We start from the raw sequence: 27,423 nt of genomic DNA, 5'->3' as shown, positions 1-27,423 counted from the left end.
TTTGGCAAAAATTGCTAGGTTAGGGAACCCAAAGAACTGTTGAGGTGGGATTTTAAGCACTTAAAAGCCACACAGTGTAAAAGCCAACAGCTATCTTCCAAAGCTGAGGGGGTTAAACTAAACAATTTCCTGAAGTTATCAATTCAGTTTGACATCACCACAAAAACATAATCATTAGTGAATGAAAAAGATGACCCAATTAAACAAGCCAAGACAATTGGCACAAGCAAAAAGAGATTTATTTTTAAGATCTACGTGTGCCGATTGGTAAGACATGCCAACAAGCCAATATTTGCGCACACACACACCACTTCAAGACACCTAATTAGGGAGTCTTGGTCTGGAGTATGGATGTGTGGAGGTACGTGTGTAAAGCAAAGACAGAAAAAGTGTGTGTGTGTGTGTGTGTGTGTGTGTGTGTGTGTGTGTGTGTGTGTGTGGGTGGGTGTGTGTGTGGGTGGGTGTGTGTGTGTGGGTGTGTTTGCAGGTCCTGGGAGAAAAGGGAACGAAGATGGTACAACAGAGAAATCAGAGTGTGACATGAAATATTTAGCTGGGCTTCAGAGAAAAATGTCCAGAAATAGGTCAGCTCAATATGGTAGCCTTTTACTGGCACAAACACACAGATTCACTCAAAACTAATTTACTCACAGACAGACACAGATAGTGTTAATGCAAACAGTTAATGCCAAAGGTTTAAGCCAAGATGTTGTGCAAACTGTTAGCGCTCAAACTATGTGATGGGGATGACTCTCAGCTACTACTACACCCACTTTTAGCTCAATATCAGTAAAATTTATTGACTTATAGCCATTTTTGTGTTCGTTAAGATCAATTAGCTGTGGTGGCCATCTTGAATTGAGTTGACTCTAAAAGGTAATCAATTGTACAGGTATATCCAATCATTACTTTCTGAGAGTTTCATTAAAATTCATCCAGGGGTTCATGAGATATTTTGTTAGCAGACAAACAAACCAACACATGCACACAGATGCCCACTTTTCATGGCAGTGAGTGATAAAAACACCCCTTTCAAATACTGTGACCAATCACCTTACAATGTTTTAGTGTTTGTACAAAAAGAAAGAAACACTTGGAGACTTTCGTTTCCATGGAAACCAATCCATCATCAATGATCAACCCCTTTGCAGCAACGTGAAATACCTCTGCTGGATGCAACAAGAAGGCTGTTTTCAACACAACAAAAGAAAAGAGGCGATGATAAAAGTAAGATAGGATGAGGCAGTGAGAGAAGGGAGGAACCAATTCTTAACTCTGCACCTTTCTGCTTTTGTGGCTGACATGAATTAATTAGGTTCAGGTAAGTGGCAGCACCCTGGGGAGACGATGTTCTTTTGTGGCATTTCTGAACCATAAATAATCTGCATAGTGATCTGAAAGAAACTAAGAGGAAGACACATAATTTCAACCACAATACCAAATAAAAGTTGGGGCATTGTGTAAAATGTAAATAAAGAGAGAATGCAATAATTTGTAAATCTCATAAACCCATATTTTATTCACAATGAAACACACTGAATATATTAAATGTTTAAACTAAGTAATTTTACATTTATAAAACAAAAAAGACAATTTTGAAATTAAAGACAGCAACATATCTTTATAAATCACAGACAGGAGCAACTGTAAAGTCTGTGGTATGAATAAGAAACACTGATGGTGCCTTTCCAGATGTATAAGCTGCTCATGCCAGGGGCACTAATGCACCCCTATACCATCAGAGAGGCAAACTTTTGAATTGTGTGCTAATAACAGGCCAGATGATTCCTCTCCTCTTTAAGACAGAAGGCCTGGTTTTCGTCTGTGGTTTCCAAAAAGAATTTCAAATTTCGATCCATCTGACCACAGAACAGTTTTCCACTTTGCCTTAAAATGAGATTTTGGCTCAGAGAAGATGGGCAGTGTTTCTGGACTTAACCAGCATTTGTGGATGGTACAGTGAACTGTGTTTACAGACAATGATGTGTGAAAGTGTTCCTGAGTCCATGCAGTGATGTCCAGAACAGAATCAGACCTGTTTTTAATGCAGTGGCCCCTGAGGGCCCGAAGATCACGCACATCCAAAATTAACTTTCAGTCTTGTCCTTTGAGCTCAGAGATTTCTCCAGATACTTGAACTCTTTTATTTACATTATTTTTTATGAACTGTAGATAATGAGATATTCAAAGTCCTCTGAATTTTCTGTTGAGGATGCTTATTCTGAAATTATTTAATTATGTTTAGACAGTTTTTCTCAGACTGGTGGACATCTGCCCATCTTTAACTCTGAGAGTTTCAGCCTCTAAAATGCTGTTTTTATACCCAATCCTCTTACTGACCTGTTGCCAATTATTCTAATTAGTTGCAAATTGCTCCTCCAGCTGTTTCTAAGTTGTATCTCTTACTTTTACAGCTTTTTGTTGCCCCCTGTCCCAATTTTTTTTGGATGTGTTGCTGGCATAAAATTCAAATTTACTGTATGTTTTTACTAAAAATGGCAGATTTTCTTAGATTAAACATTTGATATGTTTATTATGTTCCATGGTTAATAAAAAATGAGTTTATGAGATTTGTAAATCATTACATTCCGTTTTTATTTACATTTTACACAACATCCCAATTTTTTCAGAATGGGTTTGTGTTTATTATTTTTTGATTTATTACTATTATTCACTAAATGGATGAAGAATGCCCAGAGTTTAAGGTTACATTTTCAATGTCTTCTTATAATTAAAAAACATTAAAAAACCTGAAGCTAAAGAAGCCAGGGAAATAAAAATATTTTTTTTTATTGGAATAGGGATAATGCACATTCAATAAAAGTCATGCCAGTTGTCAGCTGTACTGAAACATTTTTTGCAGACATGGACAAAGTTGTGTGTACCCTTTATGTTAAAGAAAGAAAAACCCACAACAGTTGCTGACATAACTTGAAACTGACAAAAGTAGTAAAAAGAAAAAACAGACTGAAAATCAACTATTGAAAATCAGTCATTGCTTTTGAATTTTGGTTTAACATAATTATTTTTGAAAAACAAACTAATAAAACTGGCCTTGAAAAAAAAAATGGTACCCCTAGAAAAGATTTGACTTAATAATCTGCCCACATGGACATGTTAAACTAAGGTGTGTGCTGTAATCAGTCGGTATGCCTGTTTAAAGGGTGAAAGGTAGTCACAGGGCTGTTTGGTATCATGGTGTGTTCACACTGAACATGGAGCACAGAATGCTGAGGACAGAGTTGTCTCAGGAGATTGGAAAGAAAATGACTGAGCATCCAAGAATGGCTCAGAACTAAACATTGGACCATTCTGAAGTGGCCTCTGAGCCCTAATCTAAATCCTGTTGAACATCTGTGGAAGGAGCTGAAACATCTGGAGAAAGAACCCTTCAAACCTGAGACAGCTGGAGCAGTTTTCTCATGAGGAGTGGACCAAGATACCTGTGGACAGGTGCAGAAGACTCAGAGAGAGCTACAGAAATCACTTGGTTGACTGAAAATATGACGTTAAGGGTACAATTCTTTTAGTCAAGGCCAGATTCATTAGTTGTTCTTTTTTTAAATAATGCTGTCAAATCAAAATTCAAAACCAATGACTGACTGTCATTAGTTGATTTAAAATTCTTTTTTTAAGAGTGACTCTAAAAGTTAATCAGTTGCAGATGTACAGCCAGTCATTGCATCATGTTCAGAGTTAATAAACCGTGTGTTTTGGCTCAAATGTGTTTGGAACTCGGTGTGAGCCAGCAGCAGCAGCAGGACACCTGTGTGCCATTTAACATTTGGGGGAGAAGGTGCAACACATTGTGAGTTTAGTGTCACATCTGCAGCCTTTAGAGAAGGAACAAAAGAGCTGTCAGGGGGAGATGGGGGGAAACCCAGGGTGCACAAAGAGCAGCTTGCATCACTCTCAATAAGCTTTCAACATTTACTTCTGTTGTTTTCTATGGTAGGAAAAAAAGCTCAAATAACATAATAATAAAATCGGATTCAACCTGATTCAGCTGCAGTGAAATTAATGAAGAGATACTCAAGTGTAAACTGGATGAGGGGCGTCAGGATAAAATCTATTCATGTAAACAGATTAGAGGTGAAGAAACATCTCTTCATCAAGATCAGCTTCATTATTTCTGCTTGTCATAGTTTTATTCAGTATAAAGAAGATGTAAATGCATAGTAGAATTAAAGGTGATGAAAGGAATATTATTCACTGCCACAGTTTTAAATGAAAATCACCTTATGTTGAGAAATGACGGACTTATAGCTGTTTTGGTCAAACCCTGAAATTAATGTTATGTGTTCATGCTTGGAGTATGTGTTGGAGATGACTCTCAGCTACCACCACTCCAGATTTTAGCTCAGTAACTGTAAAACTGACTGAGTTATAGCCATTCTTGTGTTAGTTAAGGTCAATTAGGTCTGGCAGTCATCTTGAATTGAACTGACTCCAAAAGTTAATCAGTTGTAGATGTTCATCCAATGATTACTTTCTGAGAGTTTCACTAAAATCCGTCAAATAGTTTAAGAGATGTTTTGTAACAGACAGTAAAATGAACACACGGAGTCATGAGCAGAAACATTATCGCCCGCCTTTCGGCGGCGGTCTTTACCTGAGCCCAGCGTGCTGCTGCACTGCCAGTTCTCGAAGCTCGTCGGCTTCCAGCAGGACTCCCACAAGGACAGGTAGTACTGGTCGTCGGCGGTCACCCACGCCGGACTCATCACGGCTCCCACATCCAGGCAGAGCGCCAAGAAGACGCACACCAGCCCGACCAGCTTCAGCGGGGTCAGTGGGGAGCTGTGCGCCGACTCCTCCGTCTCGGTGACAGCAGAGGACATGGCGGGGCAGGAGAGAGGCGAAGAGGGCTCACAACAAGCCGACCGGAGGAGGCTGCATGCGGCGCGGGAAGGCGGTGTGTTCCGGTGTTTCCTCTCGGAGCATACGGAGCCGTCTGAGCGGAGCGGAGGCTGCGGTAGCCGCCTGCGGTGCGCGCTGGACGGACGCTGCGCCTGTGGGCACCGCTGCCGCCGCGCGGCGGAGACCTCCACCGCTCGTCGCTGACGTCAAAGGCTCCAAGGGATCAGCAGGTGCAACAGGGTCCTAGAGAGAAGAAGACAGAATCAAACAAATGAAGGCAGTCTTAGAGTTCATCACAATATTTGTTCATGTCAGATTCATAATTTGATCATTAAATATTGATTCAAAACCAGCTGTGAGTCTTTATGCCACACCATTCTGTCTTTCTAAACTGACACTTGACATAATTATATGTTAAATGAAATTTCATTTGGTCTATACTTCATTAGTTGTTTATTATGATGGTATAAAATGGCCAGTGGTAGGCCGTCAGGGCCAGCAAGACCTTCTCTGCTGGCCTAAGATAACCAAGAATCATCATAATTATGATAAAGGTTAATTTAATTTTTAATTTACTTCCCCTAGATATCTAAAAGTATTCCTATTTTCGTTGTGTCATATTATGCTCCTTCCAGTGCTGTTGTTTTTAGGTTAGAGTTTTTATCCAATCAGAATTCAGCTGTTTCATGTTGCCAGAGGCTGTATGAAATCTGCCAGTATGAAATCGTCTGTGCACTGTAAGTGAACGGTCAAATACGGTTGATAGACAGTTGCGATAGCTAATCAGATCACGAGTTTTGTCAGTAAGGCCCTCTAGCTGGCCTCGTGTTGAACTTGAATTTGATTGGATATGGATACTTACTAGTTTGAGCCCCGGCAGTGCTATGCCGATCAACAGAGTCATACACGGGACTGTTAACGGCTTAAAACATTTTTAACCCACAATGGCCGAAGGAGAGCAACACGTTGATTTGGTTGCTGATATACTGGCAAAGCTGTTTTCAAGACAAACTTTTCAAGAGAAGCTAGATCTCGTTAGAGGAGGACGGCTGACCCCGAGAATGGATTTTGTCTTGAAATAAGTGTTTTGGGGGACAGCCATTTTGGTGAGTGCAAACATTTTATTTATTTTATTCTTTGTTTTTTTAGTTTGACAGTAGCATACCAAATATGTTTTAATTGCTTATGCGGGTTTGTTAATTTTTAAAATGTGCCGAATAATAGCCCATTTTGTACACAACTGAGGTGATGCAATGCCAAGTAGTGCTTAAGTGTGTTTCTAACTACTCTCCAATCGTGGTGTTATAAATGCTGGCATAATGAAAGATATTTATTGACTAAGTTGGACATCACTGAAGGCCTAAGTGTGAAATGCACCGCCCGCCACTGAAAACGGCAGTAGCCCAACTCAATGGGCTGCAATTGTTGGAGACTAGTTGGCGACCACAGGCAATTTTAGGCTATTTTTAGGACTGTTTAACATGCTTAAAGGTCAAATGAAGTGTTAACATAAATCAAAAGAGGGTCATAAAGGTGCTTGTTTTCTGAGTCTCTCACTTTTTAAAATTTACGGTAATAATCATAATAGAAGATTGAAATAATTACAAGGGTCTCTTCTGCATTTTCCGTGATCACTCAGAAGTGTGACGTATTGAGAGCGAAACACAGGAACACCAACAAGACAGTAAATAGCAAAAAGGGATAGTGAGGGGGTGAAATGGTTTAGTTTGTTGCAATTAATTGTGTAAACTGACCAAAAACTCCAACAGCTGTGTCAATCTTTAGCTTCCTAAAGGACAAGAAAGTTGGATGAATGTAGTTAGTTTAGCTCCTAGTGAAAATTACAACCCAAAGTCTGCTGACTTTGCAGTTAACGTTTTGAAGAGGACCACCTGAAACACAAACCTTCAATAGAAGAGCCACCGCCTGTCAGACCACCACCAGCTGCCTCTATCTGTCTGGATGGGAGTGACCTAACTTTAAAGCTCGGGGGTTCCTCTTGTGAAATTTGGGGCCCAAGTTCCCGACAGTATCACTTCAGACCAAAAAAAAAAAGTTATTTTGTTAATAAAACTAGCTTTTTCTTCTGCTTCCATTTTCTCTGATAAACACTGTGACAGTAACTTCCCCAGTGTCCTACAGCAGTCTGGTCATGGCTCCTTCTATGTCACCAACCAAGGAGGTAACACCGCCCACACAATCAGCCCGCCTCTGTATTTTGACACAAGAACTCTAAAAACAGGTCATTAACGTTTTAAAATCTGAGATATGGACCACTGGAGTGTTTTATGTTTATGACTGTTTAACTAAAAAATATATATATAAAAACTCATTATTTTGAATATTTTATTTATTTCCCCTTTAAATTTTAGCTCTGCTCCCTTGAAAATTAAAGAAACTATCATCAAAATAAAAAATGAGATTTGTCAATTGAGCAAACACTATATACTTTTCTCCACTGAAGAGAGAAGAAGAGCAGAACAGGCAGGACAACAATCAGTAGAGTAGAAGAAAGTGGGAGTCACATGAAGAAATATGATTGTTTCCTCTGCATACTAATGACAAAGGCATTGATGAAACTGAGAGAAACAGAAGCAGACAGTCCAAGGAAGCAGCTGTCTCAGGTTCAAGGAGACACTGCTATCTACATTTACTTGAATGGAAAGAAAAACAGAGACTGATGGACGGGGAAAGATGGCCTTGTTTACTTTTCATCCTGACAATATTAAGGAATTATGAAGGGAAAAATGAAGAAAGTCATATGAGTAAAGCAAAGAGCAACAAAGAGCAGCATGAGAGGAAGAGGGAAAGTGAAAAAGACATAGCATCACTGAAAAGAGTTACAGACGCAGACAAGTCTGTTGGTATGCTTTGGTTAAAGACAGAAAACCCCACAAAGATCAATAAAATAACTTGAAACCGACAAAAGTAATAAGAAAAACAACTGTAATCAGTCAGTCTGCCTGCTTAAAGGGTGAAAGGTAGTCACATTGCTGTTTGGTATCATGGTGTGTACCACACTGAACATGGACTACAGAAAGCTGAAGACAGAGTTGTCTCAGGATCTTAGAAAGACAATGATGGACATCATGTTAAAGGTAAAGACTATAAGACCATCTCCAAGCAGCTGGATGTTCCTGTGACTACAGCTGCTCAGTTTATTCAGAAGGTTAAGGTCCACAGGACTGGAGATGGCCTCTCTGGACGTGTCCACAAGAGGACAACTGATGAGAAACACAAGAGACAGATAATATGAATAGTAACCAAAGAGTCCAGAACAACTTCCAAAGACATCAGAGGTGATCTCCAAGGTCAAGGTTTATCAGTGTCAGATTGAACCATCGGTCACTGTTTGGGTCAAAGTGAACTTAAATGAAAGACAACCTGGAGGACATCACATCATAAAAAAGACAGACTAAAATTTGCCTAAATGCACATTGAGAAACCATAAAGCTTCTGGCAGAATGTCCTTTGGACAAATGGGACAAAACTGGAGCTTTTTAACAACAAATCCCATCAGCTATGTGTTCACAGAGCCAAAAATGAAACATCCAAAGAAAAGAACCCTGTACCTACAGTGGAACATGGAGGAGGCTCAGTTCTGTTCTGAACTGCTTTGCTCCATCTGACTCAGGGGGTCTTGAATCCGTTCAGGGTCCAATGAAATCCAAAGACTATCAAGGCTTTCTGGAGTGAAATGTGCTGCTCAGAATCAGAAAGTTTGGACTCAGTCTCAAGTCATGGGTCCTCCAACAGGATAATGAGCCAAAACACACAGCTAAAAACACCAAGAATGGTTCAGAACCAAACACAACTGTTATACAGGTGCAAAAGACTCAGAGAAAGCTACAGAAATCACTTGGTTGCTTCAAAAGGTTGTGCAACAAAATATAAAGTTAAGGGAACCATCCTTTTTGTGAAGGGCAATTTCATTAGTTTGTTTTTTAAAGTATTTCTGTTGAACTAAAACTGAAAAGCAATGACTGATTTTCATTAGGTGAGTTTCAGTATTTTTTGCTTTTAGTTGCTTTTGTCAGTTTTAGGTTCTTTTAGTGACCTTCATGGGTTTTTTATAACAAAAGGATGCAAACAAATTTGTTATCGTCTGTAAATGAATGATCTGTTGCTTTATATCTGAAACCACTCAGACAAACTCAGAAATGTTAGCTTTTATCTAATAAATTTCAGATGAACAAAAACAGTTATGTATTTAGGCTGGATGTTACAAATTAATTTCAGTAAGCTCATTTTGTTGGTAAGTTACAAAAAGTCAAACAAGGACTACTGCTGAATAGACGCATGGTTAATTATTTGTCTATTCAGAAACCATGTTTTATTTTGCATTCAGCTTCACATCTCCTAATAAAGAAGTTTAACACTTTTATGAAAACGTGGTGAGGTCATTGTGCTCAACTAGTTTCTGATTAAAGCAAACACATTAAATTGGAAACAGTGTAATTTATACAAGAACAACTTTTATTGTTTCAAATTTAGGTCCCCCAAAAACTGCCTGCACTCTTTTCTGCCTCTCGTGTGCTACCTGTTGCTTTGCATGGGCGACCCCTTGTCTCATCTAACAGTTTAATACTTCAGTTTTATCTGTAATCTTCAGCTTTTATGTATCCTCCTCATCATGAAGTGATGAATTCATACATGAGCACAAATAGAAAGGGTTGTAATGCATTTAAATGATTTAAACAAACATTATTAGTGTGTTAGTTCTTTGCATGGAGGTGAAAATTTGTATCTATTTGTATCCTGGTTTTCTGCTACTTTGGTAGATGAGCTGATTAAAAGCATACACTGTAAATAATAAGTAGACCTCAGACCAGGACCTGGAATGGGACCAGGTTCCCTGTAGGCTGGTTCCAGGACAAGTTTTAAGTTCTCCAACCATCTAAATGCATGGGCCATTACCCTTATATATACACTTAAAATAATTTTTTTTTATCTGTTTACTCTTGTTGATTCACATAGTTCTTACCTTGCCTCTGTGTGTTCTAATATTATTTTTTCTAACACATTTAGCTGTTTTAATTCTTTCATGCTTTAAAGAAAAGATCTTGTGGCAAGAAGGCACAGCTTATTGCCCCATGTTGCTAGTGCGCAGAAGCTGGTTCCAAAAAATACAACATGGCAGCTTCTGTAAAATGGTTCCTGCTGGCTTCAATTCCTAACAGCAAAAGACAGCGGGGAGAGTTGAGTAAACTTTTGACTGACTACTGGTCAGGCTGACTGATACATTTAACAGCCTTGGCACCATTGACAGATAACGGTCTATCTGTGCTCTGCACGTGTACATTCGCTTAGTAATACAGATGTTGTTCGGTTGAGAAACAGTGACAAACTAAACATATAGTATCACGCAAACCTGTAGAGGTTTAGTATTCGTGAATAAGGTGTTCTTTCTCAGCAGTGTGTTGTTTTTGAGAACAAGTTGAAAGTATGAATTATAGTATAAAAAACAGGTCCTTGTTAGGCTAGCCTTTTGCCTAGTCTGGATGAAGACCTTTGCCTTTTTCTCCATACTCTGTTCTCTCTGACTGATATCACAACTGATAAGGTACTAACTATTGATAGATAACAATTTGTCAGAACATCTCTTCAAAGTTGACTGGACTATCCCTTTAAGGTTATTTAATTGTTCATCAGTCTTGTCTGTTCACTGAAGTAATTCCATACATGGAGGTTTTGCTGTAGTTGAGAAACTAGCATGTACAACAGAAAAACAAGCTCTGTCATTGTTGGGGTCAAAGGTCATACAGGAGTTGGGACTATGATGTCATCATTTTTAAAAGGTTGTGTTTAGGCTGTCCACACAAGAACACAACAGTGGCATTTAAGGATTTTCTCATTACGAAACACCATTTGGGGGCTTCTAAAATGCCATTTTCATGTGGATGCAAGGCTGAAAAACATTTGCATATTCATAAAACACTGTTACCATGTGGACAGGGCTTAAAGTGACAACTTTTTAAAGTTGAGTTTAAATTTAAGATTCGCCAGTGACACAGGTATTTTTTTGTATTAGACCTAGGGTTTCATTGTAACATATGTGATCTTTGCTGTCAAAATGAGTCAGAATGAACTCAGGCTGCACTGCAAAAAAGTTCAAATTTGGATTTTTGTTTTAATTGAGATTTGTGTAAAAATTAGTCCATAAAGACACCATCTAGCAACCCTGGTAACTAAAATTGCATATGATCTTTCTAATCTACCTTTAAATAAAAGTTTTCTAACAAGTATGTGTTTAGAAGTAATCCTTCATCTTAAAACCCTTATTGTTTTCACTGAAATTCACAGTTTTTCTTTGCCAGTTGCCAAAGCGCTGGGAAATCGCTTCACGTAATGTTTGGTGTCATTGTGACGCTTAGGGATTCCCCGTTTTAAATATAGGGCTGGAAATCCAGAGTTTTCAAACCAGCAATCTTATAAATAAGACTAGCTTGTTGCCAGGTGATAAATTCACCAAATTTCAAACTACATATCATTTTGAAACTTCTCAGATGGAGAATTTGAAAATAATAATAACCCAGTATTGCAAAATTCCTCATTATGACTCATTTCGCCAGCACAGGTCACATATAGCTGTCATTTGTCTTTTGTTGTTTCATTTTGCAGGAAAAACGTCTTTCAAGGGCCCTATCTCTCTCATCTCAGGCGGACCAGCTTCATAAGAATAACATTGGCACAAAGTACCATACTTAGTTTGGTATAGAGTAAAACCCATACTTTCTGACACTGACCTTGGTGTTGTGTAGGGAGATAAGGGAGAGAAAATAAAAATAACTGAAATTGAATGAACCCCAAAAGGAATTTTTTGACCTCTACACACCTTGGACCCATCTGTCGCTCCTGCACATCTCACCAGTTTTGTTGTCCTTGTACATATCCTGCACTACCCTCACATACTTGTGCTCCTTTTACAGACTCACTGGAGACTAAATATAAACAGCATGTCTTCTGACTGTAAAAAAACAAAAAAACATTGCTTTCTTGTGTTTTTCATTTTCTTTTATTTGCAAAAAAGTAATTAATTTTATGTATTTTACAGACCTCACACTAAACAGGATGAAATAGCACAAGAAAGAATGAGCTCAAACTATCTTAATTTTTGGTTTGCCTCACACAGGCTTTAAAGAAGGCATTCACCTAAGTTGGGACCAATCTTTACAAAATCCTACAGCATCTAAACATATCCTAATAAAGAATACATTCACATGTACATATTATACTCTGTTTCCTCTGATGCTTTTTTTTTTCTGATGAGACACTGCCATACAAAACTGCATTTTAACATAACTCTTTTAATGCACATAAGGAAAACTGAACTATTAACTTATTTCATCACCTCATACATCCCAACATTGCTAATAAAACTTGCGTTCTTTGCAGTATTTTGTAACAAGCATCCTATTAACCAACAGAATGTAAAAAAAAAATTGGTGTAAAGAAAAAGTAAAGTTCTGTGTTTTGAAGGATTTGAATGTAATTTAGGCTTTGAATGAGTGCAAACAATGCAGTTGCATTGAGACATGCACAATATACATGATCATGAAAATATAAATAAAATGTTCAATATGGAACTCGAGTAAACACTGATTAAAATTTTGTGCTGTTTAGAAATAGAAAAGTCAGTCAGAACATTGCTGCACGTGTGAATGGGCCGATTGCAACAAAGTATGTACCTTTTGCCTCTCTGTGTTCTACAAGTTCTACTTTTGGTGCTTTGAGGTGTGTTTGGGCTCATTATCCTGCTGCAGTGGAAATCTGTCTCCACAATGATGAATGTAGTGCTAGCACTCCTTTGTCAACATACCAAAACTTGAATAAATCCTTGTTACACTGCAGTGCCATTATTTCACTTGTTTTATTTTTCATTGCATTCCAAAGAATACAGCCCTTGAAGGTCAAATTTATCAAAATCAGTCCTTGAAACATAAGACAGCTTTGTTATGGGTTATGAACAGATGCAAATTCATTTGTTTGAACATGTCTTAGATAAGTAAATTTAATCCACTGGAGAGTCATCTTTATGCTTCTTACATTGAGTAACTTTGAGTTCTTATACAAGTAAGTTCACGTAGACAAACTCGCTGATTTCCTTACATTTGATTTGAGTCAGAAAAAAGTGCAGGTTGGGAAATAGTTTCTAATTCCTAATTCCAAAACATTCTTGCTTGTCCTTAGTTTATCCAAAAATATCGTGTGAGTGAGAGTGTGAATAGTTGTTTGTCTTGTTTGTCTCTGTGTGTCCCTGTGATGGACTTGTGACCTGTCCCCCTGCCTCTCACACATTGACTGTTGAAAATAGACACCATCTCCCTGTGACCCAGAAAGGAGAAGCGGGTAAAGAAAATGAACGGATGGATGATGATTCAGGGAAAGAAATACAATGAATTTTGAAAGATAAGCTCATGGATTTTGTCTTCAATCAAATGTCTTTTTGAAGCAGCCAGCTATAGACTATTGATAATTGTTATGTTTATAGTTATTAAAGGCAGACGACATTTTAATGACAAACTTTAATGAAACTTGAAGGAAAAAGAGGCTCCAACTCAGTCAGTTTTACAGATATTGACCTAAAATTAGTACCTTATCAGCTGTGACATCAGTCATGAGCATGGAGTCTGGAGAAAGAGGCAAAAGTCTTGGTCCAGTCTAGGCTAAAGGCTAGCTAAAACAAGAACCAGATTTTATTTTTTTCAGGTTTCTAAACCAATTCTTTCTCATAAGCAACATACCAGTGTGAAATAACGCTACATTAGCTAATGATTTAGTCAGTTGCTCTCTTCTCAACTAAACAACATCTGTGTTTTGAATGTATATGTGCTGAGCATAGTTCCACTAAAAATAAAGCATGTACTGTAATGTTTGAGGATTTTGTGGTATTTTTTACAGTTTGAGTTGCTTTTCCTGTTTTTTGTATTTCCTTGTTTTTCAATTAGTTATAAGTTTTTTGTCACCAGTTTAGTCAGGCAGATAGGTTTTTGTATTTTCATGGTACCTAGTTTCGCCTGTATACTCTGTCACCCAACACTCATTCATCTGCTTTTAACCCATCTGTTCTCACTTGCCAATCATCCATCCTAGTGTATATAAGCTCCATGGTCTTACTCAGTCACGGTGATTCTTGTCATTCTTACTTGCACTGTCCTGTTCCTGTTCCCCAGTAGGTTTTCTCTGAGTTTTAGTTCTTGTTAATAAATTTGCTTTGAATTACATTATACCTGCCTTCTACACACCAATGTATATGAAATATTTGTATAGATATTTTTTTTAATCATTTCTGTTTGACCCAGTACCAAATTACATGGACCTGTACCGGTTCTTGGTTTGATGGTTCAACTCCTGGTTGAAAGTGTTGAAAACAAAGTCAGTTACTGTTCTTCCTTTTTTTACCTCATATTTTAACCCTACTGACCACTCACAGCACTTTTATATCACAAGGTCTGTAGGTTAAATTGGAGTACAACAAAAATTACTTTGCATAAAACAATAATATGCAGAGATAGAGGGAGCAGGAAGATTATCTGGTGGTCAAGCTTCAGAGGCTTGTGATGAATTTCAATGCAAGGAAAATTATAATGTAGGTCCACTAAAAGTGAGGTGATCATAGCAATAAGTGTACTTTTAGCCTTGACTGAAAGTTAAGACATAGTTTAAAAGAAAAAATATATATTTTTCTGATTTTTTTATTTTATTTATATTTTATCAACTGATGGATGTGACAGACAAAAGGGTGACTCATCAACTTGAATATATAAATCTTTGTCCAGAACCTTCTACCTGAAGACCCTGAACTTCATTGAATACTTTTTTTCTCACATTATATTCAAATATTGTTAAAGCTTACTTTCAGTGTTGCTTTCTCCAATGTGGTAAAACTCTTAGATTTATATAAAAGGTTGATGCTTGCTGTATAAAGATTCAATAAAGATTCAATTAAACCAATCTGATACAATTCTTTAAGGTTGTTTGGGGTTCTTTTCTTCCTAAAAGGTACATTCAATCAAATATCCATCTCCTTCAATTTTTTCTTCTTTTACATTGGCAGAACATTCAAAGGTTTAATTTGACCTGTTATTTTCCACCAGTGTGATGCTTTCTATCCCATTACGTTACAGCTTGCTTTGTTCAGCTTGTTTGGTTGTCCAAAAAATATATTTATCTTACTTCATTAGCTCAAGTACACACACTGTTTTTGTAATTTCCAAATGTTCAGAGCTAATTTTTAACATCATTAACTTGCAGCCATGGAGCATGATTAAAAACTTCCTACATATGATGAAGTCACACAGAATCCCTAATTGGATGCAATGGAAAACTAGAAAATACATTATTTTTGAAGAAAAAAAAAGATTTATAGATAAGTATCAGAGATAATTTTTTTTATTGCCATTATTATATTTCATCATATTTTTGAAGAAAAAAACTATCAGGATTTGCTACATGACCACCCTAAATGTTTTCACATAGATCTAGAAGAAAATCCATGATATATACTTGAGGAAAAAAAGGGTTACATGTTATTGAATGGTTCCTACAGAAATCTAAAGAGAAAAAAAACTGTAGGTGTTTTCTAATTACATCACTTTAAAAAACAAAACTAAAAAGATGAAAGAAGAATTAACTTTGAGCTAACTGTTTGCGTCTTTGTTGCTGTTTAAGAGCCAGTTAATTACTTTACTTGACATAAAAAAGTGGATAACTACATTTAAGGACCTTTACAACCAGGTAACTTTTATGTCCTTTTCTGAGCTGTCTAAGAAATTTGACTTCCCTAAGTCTCACCTATTTTGTGTTTTTCAGCTATGGCATTTTATGCAGAATATGAACCCCAAATTCCAGTCTTCCCCCAGATACTCTGTTAGACTCTTTAATGGCTCTTGACTTTGAGCAAAAGCAAGTAATTCCCAGCATTTATAGACTTAATAATTCTTCTAATGATAGTCTGGTGTCAGCCCCAATGATTCATGGAAACAACAGCTGGGAACCACACTACCATGAATATTGGCAACAAGTCCTGCATTTGGTTCAGCCTTCTTCAATCTGTGCAAGACATGGGCCCCTACTGTGTAAAGCTGTGCATAAAATTCCCTACACTGTCTCAGATTTTTCCCAATAACTGATTTGTGTTATAGGTGCAGCCAATCTCTTGCCGACCATTCTCATATGTTTTGGTTCTGTCCCAGCCTTGCTGCATTTTGCTCAGAAATTATTGCAACTCTTAGCACTTATTTGGTGCCCCCCTACAGCTTATTAACTCCAAAATCAAGCAGACTGCTCTTGCTTTTACCACCTGCTGGCTAGGTGACTGATACTGCTAAATTGTAAACATCCTCAATGTCAAACTCACAGCAGGTGGGTGAGAGAGCTGTTTTTGTCCATCAGACTGGAGAAGCTTAGCTTTTCTCTCAATGGCTCCCTGAAGTCATTTAAGAGGACCTGAGGAACCTTGCTTAAGTCATATTAAATCATTGACCTCTCTGTCTGATTGTGGTAACTGAGGTGTTAGTCCTAAACGTATTTATTTTATTATTTGTTTATTTACTTATTTTTGTTAGGCATTATTTGTAGTACTCTGTCTATCATGATATTAATGGATGTGCACTGGTAATGCAGGTGGGACAGGCGGAGGGATAAAACAAGAGAAAAGTTGGAAAGTTCTGTCAGTTTGTACTGTTGTATTGCTGTTTGTGAATTTGTTTCCAATAAAGCTAATTAAAAAAGTAACATTCAAAAAGAGTTCATCAGTGCATTCTCGTGGATGTATTGTGAAGAAAGAGCACGTTCTATGCTAAAAACTGAATCACCTTGTTTTAAAAAGACTGTTTAGTGTACAGAACTGAACCTAATAAAAGTGAAAGGCATTTGAATTTCCTTCAGGAATGGTTCCTGTCCACAGAGACACTTTGAAGGGATGGATTATGGTGTGTAACTGGAGAACGTTGCAGGTTTCCCACCTGTCTCAAAATCTGTGAAGACAGAAATAAAGAGGGAGATTGAAATTTAAAACAAGTAAATATATTTAAACTAGCCTTGAATTAGTTGTTACTGTCTGAACGTGCAATTGATTGTTATTACCACAGCCAAGGAAGTTATGTTTTCTGTAGCGTCTGTCTGTGCACAAGATTACTCAAAAAGTTAAGAGTAGATTTTCATGAAATTTTCAGGAAACATCAAACATGGTACAAGAAAGAAGTGGTTAAAGTTTGGTGGTTATCTGGTCAAAGTTCAAGGTTAAAGGTCAAGTTCACAGATCAGTCTGTGCTCTAACTCTGAAACTGAATAAAAAAAAATAACCCAAATGATTGACATTTTGATGGTGATACAGATCATGATCTCTGATCACACTATTTTTTATTGATGCTATGGCCTTGGTGGATGTTTGCACTCTCTGAGTGCTTTTAGTATGAAAATGACATTAGCGATTATTCTAAAGTTTTTACTTTAATTTATCCCCGGGTTGTAACGCACGACTACAGATGTTATTACGATTCGCTTTTGACCAAAGATTTTGTCTACGACAGCTGAAATTCACACAAACGGTAGAGACTGGACTCCAACCTTTCAAACAGATGAAATGGAAATGATTCCAACATGGAAGAGACCTCCAGTAGAACTGGTCACTGGTGTCCATGCCACCACAGGGACTAGAGACTTGCCAGATATATTGGTATTCCCATTTGACATAGGACATGGAGGTGCCCGACATCCAAAACCATGTGCTCCCTCTTAGATATCTATGACAAAAAATAAAATAAATTTAAATTTGAAACTAGCAACTCTTGAAGAAAAACATTGGCAGATGAATTGTATGGAAAAGTAAATAACAAACAAACAAACAAAAAAGAGTATGTTTGGGTATGACTCTCTGCAACTAGCACTCCAAACTTTAGCTCAGTATTTGTAAAACTCACTGAGTTGTAACCATTTTGTTGTTTCTTAAGAGCAGCTGTGTCGGCCATCCTGGATTGCGTTGGCTCCAAAAGTTAATCAGTTGTAAATGTACATCCAATGATTACTTTCTGAGAGTTTCATTAAAACTTTGTAAATGGTTTGAAATATTTTGCTAACAGACAGACAGATGAACACATAGGCCTATGCTGTGGTGATGGTTGAGTGAAACTAAAACATCACATTGACATTCTTTGAAGTATGTCATTTATGTTATGTTTTCATTTGCCCTAAACAAAACGGGATGTCACATATCTGTGAAATAAATATTTTAATTAGATTCAAATTAGACAGAGTACCTGCGCAGTCCCAGCCAAACATGTTTGGTAGGAATGGAGAAGGACTTTGTCAGGAAAGTAGCATTTTGTAACACCGCCTCCACCTCACTCTGCTCATCCACACTGCGTATGCTCAGCAGGTCCCAGTAGTATTCCCTGCAGTACAACAAGGCGTCCGACCAACACAGCTTCTTCTCCACAACTTCTATTTTCCTCCCCATCACCTCTGCGCTGAAGGATGCTGCAGGAGCTGCCGGTTCTGGGAAAATGTGGCTTAATAAATTAAAGTTAAACTTTCAGTATTTTCTTCAAAAACATTAGTTTGTTATCTTAAAATAGTTAGGTGGCTTATAGCAAAGACTTTGTTTTTGGATTGAATTTACTAACCTCCGTATACTTCCAATTCACAAAGTGTCAGAGCATTGTAAGCCTCATTATACACATTTATCACCCGACCCACCATCCCTGTGCAGTTGAAAGAGCTGGTACCCCCAGATGGAATGGAGGAAATAACAGTACACCTGAGATATAGTGGGAAATTAGATTGTTAAGCTCAACTCTAAAAACAGAGAAAAGCTTTGCTAGTTTTCACTTCTACAGTTTAAAGAGTACATACAGTATCCTGTACATATACTGACATTATGGTGTCACTCATCTTCCATTTTTATCCCTAAACCTAAAGGGTAATGAGAAGCAAATTTAAAAACAACAAACAAATAAACAATTACCTGCAGTGCAGTGTTTAAAGTAACACTAAAAGATAAAGCTATTAGCACTATAAGTCTAGCAGCCTAATTAACTGTTTAAATTGATGTCTAAACGTTTGCATTTTTGATGGCTGAAAAGACACATGCTTTTTTAGCATTAAGTGCTCATTTTTAACATTTCTTATTGTTTTTTATGAAACTTTAAAATTATGCATAGTGGGAAATGATAATAGAAAAAAAAATGTAATCTTTATATTCGTTATTTATATTATTATTTTCTTCTTTTTTCTATTGCTGACCTTTGTAAAACTGCAAACTACAGGAAAAACATAGGCCAAATATTAAACTTGTGTTTGTTGAGATGATAATTACAAGTGTGTGTCTATCCATCCAAACCCCAGCTGAGATTTGGGAGGTGACTTCTAACAAGCTGCACCACTATGCCATCTGAGAACTACTGTTGTCTGGGAGTCAAGTCAGTACAAATCTGCAGACATGTTAAACAATTTCAGGCAGAGTATCCAGCGATAGACAGAGGAAAGAGTAATATCATAATATTCAAAGGGTTCAGGGTGAATTCTTTATAAACACGTGTCAGTCTTTAAAAAATATTCTCAATTCTCACATTTGTTAAGAGAATACTTGATGTACATTTTTTATCTTTTTCTGCAACTTTTGCTTTAGTGTTACGAACAGTTAAAAATGACATCAGTGTTTTCAAAAGGTTGTAGTTAGGCTGTCCACATGAGACCATTTCAGTATTTTCTCACTCTAGTAACAGGTTTCAAAAAAACCTTTTTCGGACTCTTTCTGTGTGGATGCAAGGCTCAAAAAACAAACAAAAAACATTACATATTCACAAAATGCTGTTCCTGTTTGAACAGGGCCTTAGATGAGCATTAAATTCTTCAGGCTTCCCTATCCTGTGGCTTTTGTTTATAAATCTTGAAACTTCTGTCAAAAGCTTTAAAATGTTAACGCAAAATAAAAGGTCAAATCAATCATAATCACTAAAGGGAAATGAAGACATTTAAAAAACTTTCTAACTACCAAATGAAACTGTAAGTGAGTGTTGGTAAAAATTCTTACAGTTTAATTGATAGTCATGCACCTACATTTTTAATTTTAACATTTATTCCTGGGTCAAACATTTTTAAGTTTAGATTTCTTTTGTTTCTACATATAGTAACATTTATGTCTATAAGAGTATACAAATCTTTGATCAAATTATGAAGGCAAAAATGTAAAAAAAAAATAACCAACCAAACTTTTTAAAATACCTGGGGTTGTTATTGCCATTGTTCTCCAAGGAATTCCCAATGAGGAGTTCAACATTATTGAGTCTCTCACTCAATGCATTTCTGTTGGTGATACTAATGGATGTAATTCTGTACACAACTGGCAACAACAGCCTCCACCACTGCCTCCATGCAGGATTAGTATGAGTGCAGGATCCATGACTGTACTCTGGGTCTCGGTTCCCATCAATTGCTCTTGGAGCGTAACCTAAGTAAGCAACTGATGACTGATAAGCTGTTCCAGTGAGCGCCACATTTTCCAAGGAATTAGCTTGAATTAGAAGGAAAAAAAATTAAAATTAATCTCTTGCACAAAGTTTCTACCTCTTACTTTTATAAATGAAATTTTACTGTACAATACTTTTATTTCAACACTTTTATTACAGCTTTTAATACATAAATTCAAACATGAATTTAGTTTTAATACCGGCAGTATGACTAGAATAAATTATTTATAAATAGCTGAAAATATCTTTTGTACTAGAAAGAAGTGAAAGACAAATGTGGGCCAGATTTACTAATAATTTCTGCCAATGAAAAACTGTCTTTCAGGGTTAAGTTATGCAAAAAAGTGCTATGTTAATCCTGAGCAGTAACCTTGCAGGAAAGCAAGCAAATATGAACTGTCAAAAGCATCAGTTTTACTGTTTTTTTTTTGGTAGCTCACAAGGCACTTGGTTAAATTGAGAAAATTAAATTGAGAACCACTGTAAGACTCCCTCAGGAATGCTGTTTGCCAATTAGTCCCAGCCAAGTGAGATATTATTTTTAGGGTTAAATAAAAAGAAATACCTGCTTAGATTCATTTAAAAAAATCATGGTTTAAGAACAAATCAAACATAAAATTTAACATAAATAACTTTTTGTGCTGGAGAGCATGTGTTTTGTTGCATGGAGGCAATGCTAACTGATCTGGAAAATAAACAATATGTCATTTAGTTGTACAGACTTGCAGGGGTTGGTCCATTTCATCCCCAGGTCAGTGGAATTACCAGACTGGGGACTACCTTCAAAGTGATTTTTGCTATGTCAATAGCAAATTCTCATCATCATCAGTTGAATGATTAATTGAATATATGAAAAGAATGATCTAACATTGCTCTATATGAGTAGTTATCCTAATGTGTTCAAAGGCTTCTTTAAGAATTTTTTTCTCTATATTTGAGTAACACAACATTTTTAGCTTTGACTTTATTGTCTGTATGGTGTAGTAATCTGCCTTTTCCTTGGTAGAATAAATGGTCATTAAAGAACTAAGCTGTCAAGATGTAGCTAACCTGTAAAACAGGCCCCTTCAATATATGCTTTTATCTTATGGGTAGAACATAGAAGTAATACATTTGTGTTTCAACTCTGTCACAAATTTTAAAGAAAACACTTTCAAAAAAAGAACAAAAAATCAACAGCATAGTGAAAACATACATAAATCAGTAGGATCTTACCTGGAAAATGGAAGAAAAGACCTTGTAATTGGGAAAAAAGAAAACTTTTAGAAACATGCCTACATCATATACAATCTCCATATTTGTGTAGTTTTAGGACACTTCATTTCTTACAAAAGAAGGTTGAGGTCAGAGCCACAACTATCTGTAAGTCACAAGATAACACTGAAATACAAGGAAGCTGAAGGGATGCTTTTAAAGTTCTTCAACTGAGAGCTAGATTTTACTTTATGATGGATGGATGGATGGATGGATGGTTATTTACTAATATAAATACCATGATTTTGTAAGTTTGCCCTTTTACACTGACATGAACAGTCTGCATAGTTCATAGCAGGTTTCAATTTAATGGAAATAAACAGAATATCAACTAAAAACTTTAAAACCACACACATGCATTACACATTACATAGTTGATTTTCATATAATTGAGCCAGAAATCTGGATCCCATGAAGCACACAGAGGACAATCAATCAATTACAGATACCCCTGTAATACTCGTAATAACGTGGGCGATTTTGGCTCAATGGTATTGGGGCAGCAAGGCCCGCAGCATTGGGGCAGGGTTTAAGCTGTTTTACCATGGTGCGGATAGGAAGAGAAATGGAGTAGGGGTTGTCCTGAAGGACAAGTTAGCAGGAAATGTAGTCGAGGTTAAAAAAGTGTCAGATAGGGTGATGTGTCTGAAGGTAGAAGTAGAAGGTCTAATACTGGATGTTGTCAGTGGTTTTGCTCCATAGGTTATATGTGATGTAGAAGAGAAAGAGAAATTCTGGAAGGATCTCAATGAAGTGATAGAGAGTATTCCCAGGGAGGACAGAGTGGTGATCGGAGCAGATCTGAATGGATGGTTGGTGAAGGAAACAGAGGAGATAAGGAGATGATGGGAAGGTTTGTTGTCAAGGAAAGAAACTAGGAAGGACAGATGGTGGTGGTTTTTGCCAAGAGGATGGAAATGGCTGTAGTCAACACCTGTTTTTAAAAGAAGGAGGAACACTGGGTGATCTGTAAGAGTGGAGGCAGAAGGACGCACATAGACTACATTCTGTGTAGAAGGGGTAACCTGAGGGAGATTGTGGACTTTAAGGTTGTGGCAGGGGAGAGTGTGTTGTGGTGAGGAAGAGGAAAAGAGTAAAGACAGAGAACAGGACCAGATTATAGAAGTTGAGGAGGGAATGTTGTGATGAGTTCAGAAAGGAACTGTTAAAGGCTCTGGGTGGTAAGAAAGAGCTTCCAAATGACTGGGCTACTACAGCAACAGTGATTAGAAAGACAGGTAAGAAGGTACTTAGTGTATCATCTGGATAGAGAAAAGATGATAAGGAAACCTGGTGGTGGATTAGTGAAATGCAGGAAGTTATCCAGAGAAAGAGGTTAGCCAGGAAGAAATGGGGCAGTGAGAGGACTGAAGACAGTAAACAGGAATATAGGGAGATGCAACGCAGGACAAAGAGGGAGGTAGCAAAGGCAAAACAGGAGAAATGTGATGAGGTACAAGAGACTGAGCACTTAGAAGGAAGAGAAGGACTTGTATTGACTGGCAAGACTGAGGGATCAGGCTGAAAAGAATGGCATTTTTAAGAGTGAGGAATGGAGGACAAGTGTGACAAAAAGACAGGAGACAAAACCGAAAATACCAGAGCTGAAGATCTTGAGGTTCTCTTTGGGAGTGACAAGGATGGATAGGATTAGGAATGAGGTCATCAGAGGTACAGCGCAGGTTGAACGACTGGGAGATAAAGTTAGAGAGGCCAGACTGAGATGGTTTCGACATGTAAAAGACAAAGAGAAAGGCCAAAGAGAAGATAGAGGAGATTGATGCAGTTAGAGGCAACATGGAGGTAGCTGGTGTGAGGACAAAGGATGCAGAAGACAGAATTAGACGGAGGAGGATGACTTGCTGTGGCGACCCCTGAAAAAGGAACAGCCAAAAGAAAAAGAAGACGGTATTGCCTCCCCACTAACCCACAATAAGTTTATCAGCGTATGAGTAAGAGCAGAGTGTAAAATATATAACAGAATGCCCTGTATAAGTGTTTATATGAATAGGTGAATGAGAAGCATTGCAAAACCTAGTGAGATATGAAAAGGTGCTATATAAATGTGGACTATTTACCATTTGGACCATTTTATAAAGCAAACATGCCCAAAGAATCAATATCTTTCATTCCAATCTCTCCACCACCATGGACAAGATCAAGGAGCTGTCAAATGACTTCAGGTACAAGATAGTAGAGCTGCACAAGGCTGGAGTTGACTACAAGACCATCAGCAAGAAGCTTGGTGAGAAGGTGACAACTGTTGGTGTGATTATTCCAAAATGGAAGAAATATAAAAGAATCAATAATTGACCTCAGGGTGATGGTAATGAGAAAGGTGAGGAATAGGCCTACAACTACAGAGGAGAAGCTTGTTAATGATCTGAAGGCAGCTGTAATGATAGTCACCAAGAACCCCATTGGTAATGCACATTGTTGTAATGAACTGAAATCTGGAAGGTTGTCCTGCTCAACAAGGCCCACATAAAGGTTTGTCTTAAGTTTGCAGGAGAACATCTAAAAGATTAAGAAAATGCTTGAAAGAAAGGACTGTGGCCATATGAGACCAAAATTGAGCTCTTTGGCATCAACTTCACCAGCCATGTTTGGAGAAAAAGAAATGCTGAGTTTGTCCCAAAACAAAAACCATCCCTACAGTCAAGCATTGTGCTTTTAGGGCATGTGCAGGAAGGCAAGATCACTGAAGTTGGGCCATGATGGGACTTTGCCAAGACAACAAAGCAGTGGGTAAAGAAGAAGTGCATTAAGGTCATGGAATGGACTAACCAGTCTCCATACCTCAGTCTTATAGAATGGAGGGAGCTGAAGCTTTGACTTATCAAGTGACAGCCAAGAAACCTAAAGGATTTACAGAGTTTCTGTAAAGAAAAGTGGGTCAAAATCCCTCCTGAGATGTGTGCAAACCTGGTGACCAACTACATAGCAGGGATGAGGTGTGTTTTCTTTGATATTATATCTTTTCTAATAAAAAAAAAAATACCATAAACACTAGAGGCTGTTCATGAACATCGCACATCAAGCATTAGTTTTTCTTGATTTTGTTAATTTCTTAATTTTTTTGTGTTCAATGTTGTTGTTCTTGTTTTTTAATCTCCCCACACACCTGGTGATAGTTTACAAATTGACACAACTGCTGTGTATAAAGTCATCAGCATACCTTTTGTGGGCCCTGGATTTCATTTGCTTTTTGTCAGATTGTTGTGTTTACTTGGTTTTTGTTCATGTTTTGTTAGTTATCCTTGTTGGTTTCTGTCTCTGTTTCCTTAATCATCCACTTCTCCTCAGTCAGCACGTTGTCTCTCTGTCACACCCTGAATGTTATTCAGTGTTTAAAACCCAGTCACTTTCTCCACTACTCCGCTGGTTCATTGTTCTGCTCTGCTTGTTCCTGGTCCGGGTCCTGGTCCTGGTCCTGTCTGTTTTGTTCCTGCCTGAGTTTAGGATTTTGTTGTTGTTTTCTTGTGCTGCCACATCAGCTTTTGTTTTGTTTATTTTTTAGCTCATCTTTAAAAAGAAACTAATTTAGTTTCTTTTTTAAGATGAGTCTGCTCTCTGGGTTCGCCTCCATTGTCTCCACCAATCCTGACAAGGTTGCTTTTTCTTGCCATGTCATTTTGGATTAAAAATTTTGGACCTTCTTCTAACAACACTTTTGGTTTTATTTAAGTTATTTTTCTTCACTGCCTCTTTGTTCTTGGATCCTTCACTACATGCAAGCTAATACTGGAGTTATTGTGAGGAATGAAAGAGATTACACCTTTTGAGAAGCAATAAAAGCCTGTCACAATCATAAATCAAAGGCTTAATCAAAAACAGAGACTTGCCCAAACAATTAATTCTTTTTATTTACTTTAGTGGTCTGGTTTGTTGGTTGTTTGAAAGGAAGGAAGAGTTTTTATTTGACTCTCAGTAACTGGGTGAGGATTCTGGTGATCTGTCAGACTGGGTTCTCAAATCATTTTTTTATGTGCTCTCAATTCAGATTTTAGAGGGTGTGACTGCTCAAATAATTTGTGTTTAATTTTGCCTTTACATAGCAGATCTGAAAATAAGGCAGAAGGACGTAGGCCAAAACTGGGCCAGCTAATGGGAAAAAAGTTGCACTACTAAAGTGAATTAATGTAAATATGAGAAAAAGTATGCAATTTTAAATCACACACACACACACACACACACATACACATATTAATAATCAATCTGGGTCCAGATAGAACTTCATTTGGGTATGAATCCAGACTGCGGTCCACAATTTAGGGACAGATACAACATTTTCTTGTAAAACTTAAAAATGACAATAATTCTATGCTTGTTTTTAAAACAGAGAATTCCAATGATTAAAATACAAATGAATTATTTTGTTGTTGTTTTTTTCCCCTCTTACTTTAATGATATCCTGACTTTGTCATTTGTTTTTGAATGTTTATCTATTTTTTTTAAAACACTTTTGTGTTGTTAAAACTCTACAAAGCCAATAAAAATTTCTCAGTTTTTACAGTTGCTTGTATTTTTAGGAATTTTTTCCCTTTTTTTGCATCATGTTTGGACCATCACACAAAAAATTCAAAATGCTCTACTAGACTTTAGTTATACTAACAGTAAAATAACTATGAATTACTTAAAAATTATACTTACAGTAAACAGCTATGCAGGTGGACCTCAGCATCCTTCCAGCATTCAAACGTCAGTGATGGTTTAAAGTTTAGCGTATAATGTGTTCAATCATAAGAGAAGAAGCCTGTCACCAGTCTTGTAAATGACTTGTAAATTGCCTTTGACTTTTCATGTGCTGTGTCAATAGCAGGAATTCACTGATTTACAAATCAAATTCTTCCAGACTGCAAAAACGTCTTTGTGACTGGTGGAAATTATTGCCACCATTCAGGAAAGACAAAATCAAATTGTAACACAAGGAAACCAAATCTGCCTTAATGTTAGAAAATCCTGCAATAATCAATGAAAATCTGACACAAATGGGCTATTTGTGTGGAACAATTGTGTAAAAACAATAAAAGATATTAAAATGCCAATTCAGACATGTAAAGTCCAACTTTCTGTGACCTGTTTAAACTTTGTTTTTTTTTTTTTGTTGTTTTTTTTTTTATATATGACCTGTTTAAACTTTGAATGATGTTTTTACTGTGAGGCAAAGCTCCAAGGAAGGTTGGATTTTCTCACTGATTTGACGAAATCCTATTGGTGTTAGTGGAAATCTTTCTCAGTTTTAAGGCAATTTTGTCTACATTGTACAAGATACTGCACCCAAAAGTCAGAGCATGCTATTCCTAATCAAAGCCACACATTTTTGATTGACAGAGAGAAAGATTATTCACAAGTGGAAAACATTTAAGACAGCTGCCAATCTTCCAAGGGATGGACGTCCCAGCCAATTCACCCCAAGGTCAGACCATGCATTGCTTGAAGAAATAACAAAAAAACCCAAAAAACTAAACTCAGCATTTTAGCAAAAACACCTCATATCAAGTGTGAAGCACAGTGGTGAAGGGCTGAAAGTCCAAAACCTCAATCTGATAATAATAATTTGGTGGGACCTTAAGAGATCTAAATGTTCTCCAGCTTATAAAACTGAATATATGTTTGGTCAAAATTTCCCCACTATAACATTTAAAGCTGTTCTAGAAAGAAGCAAAACATTTTAGCACCAGCTGACTTACAGGTGCTGGTCATAAAATTAGAATATCATGAAAAAGTAGATTGATTTCAGTAATTCCATTTAAAAAGTGAAACTTGTATATTATATTCATACATTACATACAAACTCAGATATTTCAAATGTTTATTTCGTTTAATTTTGATGATT

General features: G+C 37.1%; 2 protein-coding genes across 2 annotated transcripts in view; both read right to left on the bottom strand.

Annotated features, from left to right (window-relative positions):
• Positions 1-5,129, bottom strand: part of LOC108242138 (transmembrane protein 47) — a 41,043-nt gene extending 35,914 nt beyond the window's left edge. Inside the window, exon 1 of the mRNA XM_017426788.3 lies at positions 4,613-5,129. Within this exon, the coding sequence (XP_017282277.1) occupies positions 4,613-4,841 (229 nt within the window). The 5' untranslated portion in view covers positions 4,842-5,129. The remainder of the gene's footprint in view (positions 1-4,612) is intronic.
• Positions 5,130-11,922: 6,793 nt separating this feature from the next.
• LOC108242146 overlaps positions 11,923-27,423 on the bottom strand; it is a 28,481-nt gene continuing 12,980 nt past the window's right edge. Inside the window, exons 3-6 of the mRNA XM_037973988.1 lie at positions 20,086-20,374; positions 18,486-18,619; positions 18,120-18,357; positions 11,923-17,606 (exon numbers count right to left, since the gene is read on the bottom strand). Of these exons, the coding sequence (XP_037829916.1) occupies positions 17,309-17,606; positions 18,120-18,357; positions 18,486-18,619; positions 20,086-20,374 (959 nt within the window). The 3' untranslated portion in view covers positions 11,923-17,308. The remainder of the gene's footprint in view (positions 17,607-18,119; positions 18,358-18,485; positions 18,620-20,085; positions 20,375-27,423) is intronic.

This window comes from Kryptolebias marmoratus, linkage group LG23 (genome assembly GCF_001649575.2).
Source record: "Kryptolebias marmoratus isolate JLee-2015 linkage group LG23, ASM164957v2, whole genome shotgun sequence".
NCBI lineage: Eukaryota > Metazoa > Chordata > Actinopteri > Cyprinodontiformes > Rivulidae > Kryptolebias > Kryptolebias marmoratus.
This window is presented reverse-complemented; position numbering and strand designations above follow the sequence as displayed.